The sequence below is a fragment of the Pteropus medius genome, unplaced genomic scaffold (assembly GCF_902729225.1).
Source record: "Pteropus medius unplaced genomic scaffold, Ma_sr-lr_union100, whole genome shotgun sequence".
NCBI lineage: Eukaryota > Metazoa > Chordata > Mammalia > Chiroptera > Pteropodidae > Pteropus > Pteropus medius.
In genome coordinates this window covers 5,527,660-5,543,391 of record NW_024341894.1, presented here as the reverse complement: position 1 = coordinate 5,543,391, position 15,732 = coordinate 5,527,660, and the positions used below count along the sequence as shown (strand labels likewise).

Genomic DNA, 15,732 nt, shown 5'->3' with positions numbered 1-15,732 from the left:
CTCCTGCCCCACCCCCTTACTTCTTTCCAAACCATAATCTCCATAAGAGGCCACTAGGTATGTGGAAACAGCAGCTTACTGCATTATGCTGTAAAAGTTCACAGAGTTTATGACTTACGTTGATTCCTTTCGAAATTATATCTAAAATGAGAGTTATTCTGAATAGCAAGCAGCAAAGATTTAGAAGAAGCTATACCAGGCAATGGGGGCTAGATGGGAGCCTATTGCCCTTTGTGCTATTAAAACATGTAGGGATACAGAAGGCGATATGTAGTATTTTTAGCCAGTTGTAACAATTGGGGTGGTTTATAATTATATTTTGAGAATTTTGTCTATTTATGGGCCACTTGTTTGCATTTGTTAGTTTCTTAGCAGAATGCTTCTATTTGTATTAAGTCCTAATTTTATTTAGAGAATTATGTCATCTATTGCCTTGAATCCCTGACATTTTTTTCAAATGTAAATAGTAATCTGATTTAATGTATGTGTGGATTTGAAGATCTACATGTTACATGGAAGCAGCATAAAGCATTTTTTAAGGGAAATAAGGCCGAATTTGCAGCATCCCTATAAGCATAAATATCTTTTCTCTTTTCATAATTATTATCTCTTAATTTTAATCTAGAGTCATTCATTGACATTTATGATGGCAAAAAGTGATCTTAAAAAATACATTAGAATACTTTTTATAATTTTATAAAAAGTGATACTGTGATATCTCTTATTAGTATCACAGTGATTTAGTTGGAGAAATAGCTGCTATGCATAAACTGAACCAGAAGAGTCATTTTGCCCCATGACGAAGTTCACCCATTGAAGCCTCTCCTGGCTCACAGGAGCTGTTCCTGTTTGTTTGCTAAGTATCAGTTTTTAAAAAGCATCATGGGTTTTATACTACTCTAGGTATTTAATATTTTTAAATTTAATAATACTTGTGCCCTTTTTTGTTTGTTTATGAAGTTAAATTGGAATCTTTGCCTCTGCTTCACAGTCTAAAGGTGAGGAAGGCCTCTCCTTGCTTTTCTTAACCTGTATGTCCTTTAGAGATGCTACCTACCCAAGAGTAAAAATGACCTAGAGAGTTCAGGGTGGGCAAGGAGACGAGGGAAAAAACAAAGGACTTGATTTTGCTGTGAGGGACCCTGAGAAGACTGATAGCTTTGGGAATAAAGCAAGGAAGAGGGGTTTAATAATTTTGAGGCCATTTTGTTTGAGCTAGTTTTCCTGTGGGCACTTGCTTTGACTTTTAGTGATAGCCACGAACCAAATTGGCATACTATTTGTGTTTGTCACTACTTATGACCAAAACATTTGAATGTTTTGTTTTTAAGGTGTGTTTAAGAAGTCTGATGGCTGGGTTGGCTTAGGCTGTTGTGAACTGGCTATTACCTTGGAGTGTCGACAGGCATGCAAGCAGGTAACACTGGATAATCAGGCTCTTAAGCAGCGTGGAGTGCAGTTTGGGTTTTAGCTGTGCATATGTCTTGAACCCTGCCCACCCCAGACCTTTGGCGATGTGACTGATAAAAGCTGCACATTTAGCATTTCTCGCATAGACCACTTCTTTTTAGACTTGGCTGCTTTTTCAGTTATGGCTGCTGTATGTAAGGCCCTCAGCCCTCTCTTATTTTCTTAACTTCTGTCTGCCTCACAAAAAATATTGTAGGAATTGAGGCCTTTTGTATTTTGCTTATGGTCATGCATGGTCAGTGTTGAATGATTCCAAATGGTCATGTGAATTTAAGGACTGCCTAGATGAGAACAGTTGATATAGTTGGCTTATTTTGCTTTCAACTTCCTTTCTGTCTTTCATCATGGGTTTACCCTGAGTATGTTCTTACATTTCCCCTCTGCTCCTCAGGGGAACATGACTCTTAGTGAAGTATAACTTCTCTTTGATTTAATGTATGTCTGGTCCAGTTCAAGTTAGGCCCCTGGGTTCTTTCTCACTGTATATTTTCGTAGTCGTTCCTCAGAGTATTGTGAGAAAACTGGTCTCCAATTCTTCATACTCCAAGTGGTGGGAGTAGACTTAACTGGGAAATTTAGGTGGACCTGAAACCACCACTGAAAAGCCTTTTATTTTCTTTTTCTAGTGACTGGTCTCTAGACAGGAAAATGTAAGACATAGTGGCACCTTCACTTTCACATATACCACTGCAACACTCTTTGGGCAGCACACAGGCTGGCTCTCTGCTGCTCTCCTCCACGCATTGAGATGAAGCTGAGTTGTGCAGGATTGGAACTATAATGGATCTAGTGGGACATAAAACAGTTGCCAGTCCATTCTGCTGCTTGCTCTCCCCCTCTCGTCAGCTGCCCTATTCAAAATTGCATGAGCTTGGGTAATAGAACAGGAGGAAATAGAATGAGGAACCAGAGCCCATGGCTCTGAAACTACATCTCTGAATGGGAACCGATATCATGTGGAAGAATTACCACCCTCAGTAGATTTGTTTTGGCTTGTTTTATATAGAAAATACATACTTAAATGTGATGAATAACTTGCTTTTTCTCTGATCATCAGTTTCTTCATCTGTAGAGGAGATGCTATCTTTTTCATAAACTTATTAAGAGAATTACATAAAAATAACTTTTGTAAATTACCAGACATAGCCTTTCCCTCTTTAGTTGCGCCTTTGTTATATTTGGATCTTTTCTGAGGAAAAGTTAGTATGAGAAACTTATGAAGGGTTAAAGAAAAAGCAAAATATAAATAACCTGGCAGAGCTTCACAAGAAAATTTGCTACAGAGTGGAATTCAGCTAAAAAAAAAAAAAGTCGTCTGATTTACATTTCCTTCAAAGTCATCTAGTTTCTGAAATAACAAAAAGACTGTGTTAATATGTGAGATTAAAGCCATAAAAATTAGAGTGAAGTTCTAGCATATTGGGTAGATTCTGAGGCTGATGTTTGTTTTAAAGTAATTGCATGAAATATATTTGTTTGATTTTTAGAAACTTTAAAATATTTAAACATGAGATTTTTGCTGATGAAATAAAGAATACTATACCATCAATTAACATATACTTAATTTATATTTTTTTTTGTCCTGTGCTGAATAGCATGTATAATAAATTAATGGAGAAATTTGTTATCTTTTAGGCGTCTTCAAAAAATGATATTTCCAAAGTTTGCAGAAAAGAATATGAGGTATGCATTTTATTTAACAAATTTGGCTAGACTATACAGATGTTATCAGAATTGATAAAATCACTTAAATTTTAAAATGAATTCATTCTTACATAAATTACTATGCCTTTGACTTTACAGAAAATAAAGCCTTGACAAAAACGTCATTTACCTTGTGTAGAAATGTTATAACTTTAATTGACTTTTGTTGAAATTAAGCATTAATCTTAAATAAATGCCTAAATTTCATACACAGGATTTAAGTTATAATGTTTTCATAACAAAGCAACTGGTTATACCCAAAGTTGTAAAATAGTTTTTCTTTGGTTCCATATCTTCATTCGCCCCCTTTCCTATCCTTTTACCCATCCAGTTATTCATTTTTATAAACCATCTCTAATCAAAGAAACAAAATCATTGCTAGTGTGAATAGCTTCAAACTTGCCTAGGATCTTGCATTTGGGGTGAGGAGTACTAAATTACAAAGTCTGTATTGAATCTGAAGGACTCTTGTCTCCCAGTGGTAGTATTTCAAGCACTGCGGTATCTAGATGGGGAAGTTATTAGGGCAGGTGTAGAAGAGATGTTTCATATCCTGCAAATATGAACAGAAGATTGTCCCTGATGTGAAAGGTTCCTTATTGGGATGACTTTGTTCTATTTCTAGATCTCCATGTTAAATGTGACAATATTATTGCTTTTCATAGTATAAGGCTATGTAACTAAGGATACTTAAGTGCATATGCCTCATTCATTATTTTTATATATAAACATTGGAATTCCTATTGCTTTTAATAGTCTGTGTTCTCTTGGAGAAGAAAGAACAACTCTCTTAACTGCTCTTTTCTCAAAGCCTATAATTATATCTCTTGATTCATATTTTTAAATTGGAGAATCTTATTTATCTTTTGTCCCTTTGTACTGTTTGCTAAGTTATATCTGTTCCTCTGAAGACAAATTTTCAAATTAACTGCAACTCTCCTCTCTTCTTATTGAAAGGAGCCTTGCTACAAATACATAAAAGATCTTTTTTCTGCTCTTTACCTTTGAAGTAATTCATTTTAGTTTCTCTGGAACAAAGTGACTAACTTTGATAATTCCTTCTTTTCTCCCGCATGATGTCTGACACTATCCATCTCCTGTAGCCTGTCCTCCATTATGTTAGTGTGCTTCCTTCTCTTGTCTGGATTTCTGCATTGCCCTAGGAAGTCTGCCAGTATGTGTTGATGAAGGACGGGACAGGAAAGGTAAGATTGATAAACACTGTCCTATGAGAGAAATACTAAGAATAGTCTACTTTTCCCAGTGTATCCTCCCTTATTTGGCCTAGAATTAAGAAACTATTTCCCAAAAAGCCACATGCCAAGTGGTTGCTTTTATCAATAACATAGAACCTACAAATTGTTCAAGATAATTCAAGACATAATTTGATGTCTTCTATGTTACTTAGGAAAAAAAAGAACATTTTAATACAGAAAGAGGGTTCTGCATTATAAATCCAAATAATAGTCACTCTCTTGATTGTTGAAGTTTAGAGATAATGGCTTTGTTATAAATGAATCGGGTGAGTTTGGCATAGTACAGCCTATTTTAACTGAATTGGTTGTTGATCAACATTAGAATAATTTATAAAACTAGGCGTTTAGTATCTTTTCCTTAATACTAGTGTGGTCCTTGGGTAAACTTGTAGCTGTGTAAACTATTCCTTTAGGCTTAAAATTGTGAGGCTTAAAATTTTAGGAGTTACCATTTTCCCTGAAAAATGGTTTTGTGACATTTGATAAGAGCAAGTGTGCTCACATTGGCATTAAAATTGATTAGAGAACAAGTAATTATATTTGAAACAGCTAATGTTTATCTTTACTGATAAGCTACTACAGAACTCCTCTTGAGGGGATTTCCTACAAAATTTACTTACATGAATAAAGTTAAAAAATTTTAATGCAATTTACCATTCTATTTGGTCTCAACCAAAGTAAGATAAAACAGTTAAATGTAAAACATTGTTATCTATTATTTTATAGCATCTGTTTTTTCTTATGCAAATCAACAAATATTTATTGAATACTGAGAGGCAGTTTTATGTTTGAAAAAGCATAAACCTTGGAGTCAGACTTAGGTTAGGATTTTGAGGCTTAACTTCAAATACTAGAGAGTTGTATCTAATTGAGTGAAGATAATTAAAATATAAACTGCTCACACAAGGGCTTAGAGAAATCATAAAGCAGAATGAGCATGTTGAAAGTTAATAGGAAAAGCTTTGGCAAAGAGAGAGGCCTGAAAAGATTGGTATTAATAAAAAGACTAGATCAAAAGTATGTTAGCAAAAATACACATGACTTATACAGAGAACAAAAAGAAGATGGGCCTATTTTGGCCTGAGAATCTGTACCTAGATAGGCAGTCAAACCAGATCCTAGAATTGTGATATTTTGGGATTCAATTCATTATTTAGTAGAGAGATGATAAAAATTCTGTAATAGGAGACCAACATAACAAATAACAAGTCCAGTATTTTAGAAAGCTTAATATCTTAGTTATGGGCAGGCTAAGTTTTAGATCTCCCCAAATCCTCTAACTTAGCTAACAATAGATAAGACCCAAAACTAGGATGATAGCAATAGAGTTGAGTATTCAGGAATAAATCAGATTTGAAGATAGAATCCATCAACAGGATTTCTTTTGTTAGATTGAATATAGGAGACGATCTTTAGGGAAATATAAAAAACAGTTGTGAATGAATTGAGAGACACAGCTGAAGAAATTATATGGAATAGCAGCTCGTAGGAATAAGCTGAAAGAGTCTGAGGGAAATGGAGGCTAGAAAAGTCTTCTAATTGGAATACTAGAAGAAGAGACAGTATGGAGCAGAGTCAGTGTTTAAAGAAGCCCAACAAATCCCCAAAACAGGATTTAAAAAACACACACATTACAGACACACCTCATAGCCAAAGATCTTAAAAGCAGTCAGAAAAAAAGGCAGTGCCTTCAAAGGAGACCAACAGCTTATTTCTCAATAGCAACAGAGGAAGCCACAATGGAATGATACCTGAACTATTCTGAAAGAAAATAATTATCGCGCTAGAATTCCATGTGTAGCAAATTTTTTTTTCAAGAAAGAGGGCAAAATTAAGATATTTCCAGACAATAAAAACAATGAATTGCTATTACTGGACCCTTTATGGAAGTCCTTCTGTAAAGGAAATTTTAAATTGCTACAAGTATTTGAAATGCAAAAGAAAAAGAGAATGATGACAGTGAAGGAAAGTAGGTAAGTTAAAACACACAGATTTTTTTAAAACAATAATTATTGAGTTTTTAAAAAAGAAAATACACATCAACAATAGCACATAGGTTGGGAAGAGAGTTTAAAGATGTTGAAGTATATTGGGTACTAGATCTTTCAAATGTAAAGACCCATATCTCAAAGGTAGTTAGGAATACTGAACCAAAGATGAAGCGAGATAATCATGCCCAAAGTCACAGGCTTGGTCCTTGGCCCACCTAGAAATATTAAGTCGGGCCACCTGGGTTCATGGATATGTGACACTAGAACCAAAGGTGATATTCAAAATATTCAACAACTGGGATGACATAGGCACCAACAATTAGAATAGATGCTGGTTGTAAACCATCAGTATAGCCATATTAGTACACATTGATTGATTAGAACTAAAGTAAAAACTAACTCATGTTTTCCATGAGGTATGAGACATGAAGTGTAATTCATTTAAAAAAAAAAATGGCTGTTGTTAGTTATTTTCTTCCTTCAGTGTCAGAATAAACATCAGGATGGTGTGAGGTTGGTGAATTTCCAGAGACCTGGCAATGGCGGATGAGACAAATTTTAGGTTCAGGTCTATAAATTTATTTCATACTTTTATGTCAGACCTTACTATTATCTCTTAACATACTGGCCATAAATATAATAAATATCTTTCCATTTGCTGCATGAGCCACTGAAGTACAATGCTAAAAATTTATCATCAGACTTACATTTTTACTTGTTTCTTCCTTCTTTCACAGATTCTTCTCTATGCTTTTCTTTATATTCTTTTCAGAAACGTCATTTTCATTTCCTCTCTTTCCTAGTTTATTCCAGTCCAGTTATTTGATGTTGTCTTATTAAGGAAAGTGAAAAACTCTGAAGGAGAGTCAGTAGAAGATATTTTTGTGAGGACTCACTTTTTTTAATTCTCAAGGTATTTAAGTTTTAAACAGTTGCTAAACAAAACTAAAATAATGTTCTGACCTGGGGCTTCTGGTTCTGTGAGAATGCTAAGATAAAATTAAGACTCCGCTAAGTGCATAAAAGCAGGGTGTAAGTCTGTGTTAAGTTTTATTTTTTGTATATTTACATGGCTCAAAATTCAAAATGGTATACAATATTAAAAGTCTCCCACCTCTTGTACTGCAGCTACCTAGTTCCTTAAGTTACCAGAGATATTTTATGCATAAAAAAGTAAATATGTATAATAGTCCATCCTTATCCCCCTGTAACACAAATGGTAGCTTGCCATACACTTTGTCCCACTCCTAGATGTCAGTATTTGGTGCATATTTATGTGTGCCTACATTGACTGTACATTGTATCCTCAGGAAATATCACAACTCTGTGTATAAATTTTATTTTGTTTCATTCTTCAAATTAACCTTGATTCTAGATTTACTACCAGAAGCATAAAGAAAAAGGGATGAAAAATAGCCCAATTTAGAGGTAAGAGTACAGGAATGTCAGGACAGCAGGATTCCCTGGGTAGCTAGAGGCCTCCTACACCTCAGTGTGCTCGGGTCTGTGCTACAGCGGTTCTAAGAAAAGAGGAGACAGACAGCTTTGGGGGATTTTAGCAAAAAGAATTGTAGGGTACTTTACCTCAGCAAAGCCTTCAAGACCTAAGTGTAAAGCTGCTTTTAGTTAATGCTAAGGAAACTCTGAGAATTGCCAGGATGTAGTAAATAGAAAACAATGGGAGGCTTGGTAAACAGTAAAATGCTGTCCAGATATACTGTATCAGAGTAGATTTGAGCCGTTACCTGCAGCTGATGAGCTCCAAAAAGAGCGAAACCTATTAGGTCCTGCAGTACTGGCTTAAGATAATATAAAACTTTATATTATCCATTTGTATATTGTTTTTGTTTTGTCATATTTTGTATTGTAGTTTGGAGAAGGTAATAACTCATATTTAGTCTCCCTGTGCTAGTGTATTTCCTCTGTAGTCCATTCTTCTCAGAAGTCACCTGAATGAATTCATCCCAAAAGGGAAATCTGATCAGTCAGATTAGATTTTGACCTGGTCTAACCTAAATGGCCAGATTTCCTCGCCTGGGCAATCTCATCTACTCCTATAGCTTTAAGCGCCCTGTATGAGGACAACTCCAGAATCTTCTTTGCTAGCCTCTATTAAGCACTCCTGAATCACTCCTGGATATGTTGTTCACTCCTTTGATGTTCAACTGGCATTTCAAATCAGCGAAACTAGTTGTTACCTTCCCTACCTGCCCTACCTCCCTTTCCTTCTCTCCTTCTGCTACACGACACCACACACACCCCCCAAAACAAAAACTTATTTTTCTTAAATTTCTTGCTTGGTTATTCTAGCACAGTCCTCCCAGACACATAAACTAAAAGCCTAAGAGGTATTGTCTACTCTTTCCTCTTTCCCACCATCTCCCACAAATGACTGGCTATCAAGCCCCCCAAATTTACCTCTGAAATATATCTTAAATCATTTTTCTCTCCAGATCCTTGATTACTGTCTTAGCTCAGGCCTTTATACCACTTTTCTGTACTACTCCAACAGCTCCTCAACTAGCTTTCCTGTCTCTAATTCTTATCTACTATCTCCATTTCTCCTAGAGTGGTCTCTTTAAATACTGGATATAGTCATGTCACTCCCTTCCTTAAAACGCTTCAGCAGTTCACCTACAGGATAAAGTTCGTGTTCCTCAGCCTGCTATACTAAGCTTTTCCCTAACCTCTGACTCTTTTCTCCTTTACTGTTCAGCCACATGTGCATTCAACTTGTAATTTCCCAGATTGACCACTTGTTTTATTTGTTAATTTTACAACCTGTTTGTTCTATCTGGAAATCCTCCTTGAATCCATCCTTTCACACCCCACGTAAGTAGTATGCTGGAGTTGGCACCTATCAGCTAGGGATAACTGATTGTTAAATATTCAGTGTTTTACTTGAAAGCAGCCATCATGGGGGAATTTATGCCAACAACATTAGCAAACACCATAAATCAGGACTCCTCTCACACCCACCCTGACCCCTGCGAAAGCTGGTCTAGCACACCACTATCCCTATGCAACTGGCAACCTTTGCCTCAAATTCTGACTTAGACAGTTCTTTAAAACCTTTCCTGCCTAGCCTTCTTCTCTCCATACACATGAAATTGATTACTGCTTCCAAACCCTTTAACATGCTTTATTATAGTATTTGTCATCATCTAGGACAATTTTGTTCACATTTCACTTTTTAATACTACACTCTGAGTTCCTGGCGGCAGAGTCTCTATCTCAATTGTCTTTGCATCTGTCATTCATTTATCTACTCGACATTCATTGAACTGAAACAACTAAACCGATAGATTTAATTTGTATCAGGTACTATTCTCAGGGTACAAAGATGAAAGGATTTAGCCACTCTATGCAAGAACTCGTAGTCTATTCCATGAGAAATTCAAATAGTCCATTATAATACAGTGAGACAAGTACATTGCTAGAAGTCCGTACAGGACACATTGGAACCTGGAGGAAAAATCCCTGCCCAGGGTAATGGGGAAGTCTTTACAGATCAGGTAAGACTTAAAGGACAAACAAAAAAGGACGAACAAAAATTTGTTGCCTGTAAAAAGGTGCTACAGTTAGTATTTTTATAGATAGAATTTTTTAATAGAATTTTTTTTCCACTCTGGACAGCTGAATTACACAGGCTCTTTGTTTCTGAATAAATAGTGGTTTTATGTGGAAACCCCATGTAAATGCCTATGAATTAGGCATTCTTTGAATGAGTATAGCACATCCCTGAATAAGGTCATTTTGTTCAAGGTCGTTTTATAAAAACAATGAGAGATGCCATAGAAACTTAACTCTTGTTTATATCAATTAGCCTGTGGTAAAATTGGTTTCATTATCCATTATTTTGCCTAAAGTCACTGAACCTACCAACAGTGTTAAGTGAGGACTTACTGTATTGTATCTGTATGACAATGTCCAGCTGTATAATGAAGGCTTTTGGATTTGAAGATGTCTTGGGACCCTTTCAACTCTGGGACACCGACATGTTCTTTGGGTCTCTCAGGTTGTGATAGATCCTCACCTCAGTAACACTAACTTTGATTTATTCTAGAGTAAGATGAGTGGGGCGAGGGAGCTGTTATAGGAAGGCACATTGAGTGTTTAGTATTGGTGGTAGAAGGTCAAAAGAGGCTCAAAGTATAAACCTCCAGTTACCTCCTGCTTTTGCCACCAGATGGCGATCAGACATTTGAGAGACTTAAGAATTGACTTTAAGACCCTGGAGACTGGCTCTCTTAAGAAACGGAGAAACTATAAATTAATGCTGTAATTCATTATGTGTATATGTTAAGCCCTGTCAAACTAATTAGCAACAATTTAAGCAGTGAAAAGTAGTTACCTTTAGTTTATACCTTAAGTATAGTTACTTAAGATATAGTTTATATGTAGATATAGTTACATAAGGTTAGAAATATTTTATCAAAGATGATGATGTGATTAGAGTCTATGAAATCATGATGAGTGTAAAGTAAGCAGCAGTACTGTTGAATTCATCAAATATTGGTATACTTGAATGAAGAACCATTCTTGTTAACCTTAAAATTGATAAAGGTAGAAATATCAAAACAGTATTAGCATGAGGTGCTGCCATGTGGAAATATAAAATGTTATGGTTCAACAAAGTAGGTTAAACTGATGTGTGAAGGGTCCATCAACAGGCATTAAGAGAAATGAGAGATACTTAGGGAACATGTCTGAACTCTGGATGTTGCGTCAAGGGAGACAGCTGTGCTTTTCTTCTATATGAGGCCAGCAAACCTTTCCTATAAAGGGTTAGACAGCAAATATTTTAGGCTTTCATGCCATATGGTCTCTTTCTGTTCAACTCGACCATGTTAGTGTGGGCGAAAGCTGGGATCCATAAGTGTTTCTCTTTTCTAGGCCTCAGTCTCTGGTTTCTGTCAAATAGGAGTGAGATTAGATGATCTCTGACATTTTTCAGATTCTGCATCATTTAGTACCATTCTTTGAAGCTAAGTGATCCATAGGCTGACCAGAGTTATATTTTATTTATAAGGTCAATTTTTTGAAAAATCCAGCTTTAACAAATTTGTAAGTCTCTAGAGTAGTTCCTCAACCTTGGCACTATTCTCATTTTGGGCTGGATAGTCCTTTGTTGTGTGGGGAGCTGTCCTGTACATTGTAGGATATTTAGTAGCATCTCTGGTCTCCTGTACACACTAGATGCTAGTTGCACATATACTCTCCCCAACTGCCAGTTGTGACAACCGAAAATGTTTCCACACTGCCGAATACCCCCTAGAAAGCAAAATAACTCCTGTTTGAGAACCACTGCTCTAGAGACTTTAAGAATAACTAGAAGAATACCAAAAATGGAAATCAGTGTATGTAACCCAGGGTGACCACCAAAATAATAAACACATTTCTTTAGGTACAAGGTCAAAAAAGCCAAAACTGAATAGAACAACCAACCAGCGTATAAGAGAGAAAAGAGCAATGAGAATTGTATTCACCCAATCAAAGGGGGCTGGAAAGCTGGTAGCAGATTGCTTTTTAATATTGATTTAGATCGCTTTATGGAAAGTTTCTGAAACCAGTGAACCCAAATATAGGGCTATCTATACTGGGTAGCTGAAAAGTCAAAACAAGCATAAATGAAGAGAAATAAAAATGATCATTATTTTAAAACACCAACAGTATTTACTTTTCACTACGCTTATACTGCTTAACGAGCTCGCTAGCAGAAAGAATTTATACTGGGTGAATTCATTAGCCTTCATCTATGAGGACTGGTGTTTTGTTTTGCTTTAAATGGATAAATTAAATGTAATTTATTTCTACAGTAGAATATTATTTATTGAAAAAAGTGAATGCAGGACAGCTTCACACAATTACATGGATTTTTGAAGCTAAGATTTAAATATCAGTAAAGCTGGTTCTTTTAACAAGTCCAGATCACATAGCCAGCCTGTGATTTAGCTAAATTTAAAAGCCAAAATCATCTCTATTTAACAATAAAGGTACACTTGATTTCCATCTACCTTTTTTTTGTGCCCATATTATTTCTTTTAATAATCCATTCTCTTCCTGTTGTAATATTAATCATAGCTGACAGGCCCTGAATATCCAAATGACTTTGTATAGGAATTTTTTTGTCTTGTTCTCCTTATTTTCCTTTAATACAGTGTGATGTTTTCTAAACAATGATCTAAGAGTGGCTATAAACACTTATTCTAGTCATAGGCTCTGCTTTCGACCTGCTCTGTGATTTGCGGCAATTTTTCCTCTGCTGATGGAACAGTTTCTTCATCTGTAAAACTGTACAGAGATTCCTTCACTCTGTTCCCAGAATGACTACAAAAGAATCATCTTCAAAGCCTTGTTTAAAATATAGATTTTTATACTACACTCCCAGATTCTGTTTCTGTAGTCTAGAGTAAGGCCTAGGAATGCCATGTGATTCTAGTTCGTGGCCAAGTTTGAGAACAATTAGAAATGATCTCTAAAGTTCATTCAACTCTCAAATGTAGTTATATAAAATATATTTCCCTAAAAGTCCTTTATTATGTCATTTTCTGGAAGCTTTTTTATATACCTGCAAGAAATAATTGAGATGAATACATTGTAGCTTCCCCCAAATACCCACATATGTACAACTTTACGTAAACTTGATTCGCTATATAAATGGTCAGCTTATGGCTCAGGTGATAAATCTCGATCCCCAGTATGTGTTAGAAGATGGTTTCCCTTTTCACCAGGATGCCATCTCATAGCTTTTTGTTTTCAGTCTTGGATTTAGAGAAGAATGAAATAGTTTGATATCCTGATTTCCATATAACCATAAAGTGAAATAAAATTAGAAATTCTATGTGGTTGTTAATTTCTATTTGTTTGTTTTTCTTTAATTTACAGAATGCTCTTTTCAGTTGCATTAGCAGAAATGAAAGTAAGTATATGTTGATGGTTATACAAGCAGTCCAAAGAGCAAAACACAGTTTACAGAATATGATTTAGCTATTATAAATATTTCCAAGACCCTGACATTATGACTTAGGCTGTTAGTAAACCATCTGAAGGAATGTGCCCAGGAGAATTCTGATAGGCACTTTCCTCTAGGATGTTCAGGCCATTCATGAATTATGATTCCCCTGTCCTAATTGCAGATTTTCATAGCAGATACTAGTGCTAGCTGTGTTAGAGGAAGATCATGCCCCACTTGAATAAATACAATCACTTTCAGAAGTTTAGCACTCCCGCATGGTATAATGTAGCCCTTGTGGAGGACTGCCTCTCAGTTTATTCAGCAGTCATTGACTGCTTGCTCTTTGTAGGGCAAAAGCACATCTGAAGGGGACACAACCTGTATACAAAGAACTCTGGGACATGGTGGATATGGGATAGTGTCACTGATAAAAGTGCTGTGGAGTTCAGAGGAAGGAGTGATCACATCCTGCAGGGGTGCTTAGAGGTAGCTGCAGGGAGTTGGTAAGTGAGCTGGGCCTTGAAGGAAAGACATTCCAGATGAAAGGAATAGTGAGACCAGTTAGAGATGGGAAACACATCTGAGGAACGAAGAGTTGTTTAGACTAGCTTGTCAGTAGGATTATATCAAAGTATGATAAGAAGCGTTTGCTGCCTATACTTTATCTTCTACCCTTTCTTACAGGGGCTTAGTTGAAGACTTCCCATAGTCTCTGGCATGTAATCTTATGTCCTCCCACACTGGCAAGGAACCCAGCATAATGGAGAATCAGAAGATAGGCATCCTTGTCATATTCTCACTTGTCTCTTCTGTCTTAAGCAGCCCCCCTAAACCCCCCACTTTATCCTCATTGAGTTTGACAGTGATAAATGTTGTCATTAATAGTTGTTCTTTGTGATGAAAATGAACAAGTCAGCAATGAACACATTAAGTTGGGTGGTAATTATAAGTCAAAAACTTAGGTGTCACAATAGGTATAATATAGTTCCCCAGTCCAGGAAACAGATCCGTCCTGCATCAGTTTAGTCCTAGTTTAATTTGTATATGATTTTAGCATTAATCATTAGTCATTATCCTGGCCCATCTCAGATCTTTATTTGTGAAATTGCCTGAATTCGCTGCTCATTCCCTGGTCTGTGGAATTTACCAGAAACTTTATTCTGGTCACTCCATAACCATCTCTAATAATTATCAGAGATTTCCTTCCTACCTTTCTCATAACCTTTTCCTGCCATACCTCTACCTTGGCTCTCTTCAGCTTCCCACAGACCCCTCTGCCTCTCCTGTGAATGTCTCTTGCTCTTCATTATAAATCTCACAACTGCACCCCGCAGTTGCTCATCTAGCTCTTCCCGGATACCTTAAATGGTCCCCCACAATTTTTAAAAATATGCAAATCTGGAATCATATTTATTTCAAATGTGGATTTTACTTTTCAGATTTGAAGCAGATCATGTCAGTCATGAGGTGAAGACTGTTTTAATTTAGGCATATTCTTGCAGATACTCATATAGAACTGGGATTTTGTTTCACGATATACAGTTAGGTAATTGTCACATTTATGAAATGATTCTTATATCTCTTAGTTTTTACTGGTCTTGTTTTATAAATGTGAGGCATTTGGGGTTTTATTTTGGTTTTGTTTGTTTCATTTTGCTTTGCTTTGTTTATAAATATTCACAAATCTACTGTGGAAAAAAAAGCTGTTCTAGTAGTTCTCAATATGGGTGCTATTGGCATTTTGGGAGACAGTTTTGGTTGTATGAGACTGTCCTGTACGTTGTAGGGCATTTGTCGGTCTTGACCACTATACAGTCAATGTCAGCAGTGGTTCCCAAGTCATCATGAAAACCAGAAACATTTGGCGGGGGATGGGGTGCAGTTTGCTTCCGCTGAGAACCACTGAACTACAGACTATCAATTGACAAATAGTGAATTTCTTTTATACCATTGAGCACCTGAATGTTCCCATGGCTATGCCTACAGTAGTGCAATTTTAAGTGCTTATCTTCTATGGCCTGGTTTTATTTCTCAAATTCAAAAAGACACATATTGTTCTATCATTATTATGATGATTTAATATTAACAAATAGCCGTTTCCATTTTAATGTCATCTTTTCTTCTCCCTAGTGGGCTCAGTTTGTTGCAGTTATGCAGGCCACCACACAAACTGCCGAGAATACTGTCAAGCCATTTTTCGAACAGACTCTTCTCCTGGTCCGTCTCAGATCAAAGCAGTGGAAAATTATTGTGCCTCTATTAGTCCACAATTAATACACTGTGTGAACAATTATACCCAATCTTATCCAATGAGAAATCCAACAGATAGTAAGTAAAAGGGACATATTCCTCT

General features: G+C 36.1%; 1 protein-coding gene across 2 annotated transcripts in view; it reads left to right on the top strand.

Annotated features, from left to right (window-relative positions):
* The window catches only part of RECK (reversion inducing cysteine rich protein with kazal motifs), a 62,830-nt gene that overhangs the window by 21,928 nt on the left and 25,170 nt on the right, over nucleotides 1-15,732 (top strand). For both annotated transcript variants that reach the window (XM_039856875.1, XM_039856886.1), the window contains 4 exons: nucleotides 1,332-1,417; nucleotides 3,106-3,153; nucleotides 13,310-13,343; nucleotides 15,510-15,707. In XM_039856875.1, the coding sequence (XP_039712809.1) occupies nucleotides 1,332-1,417; nucleotides 3,106-3,153; nucleotides 13,310-13,343; nucleotides 15,510-15,707 (366 nt within the window). The remainder of the gene's footprint in view (nucleotides 1-1,331; nucleotides 1,418-3,105; nucleotides 3,154-13,309; nucleotides 13,344-15,509; nucleotides 15,708-15,732) is intronic.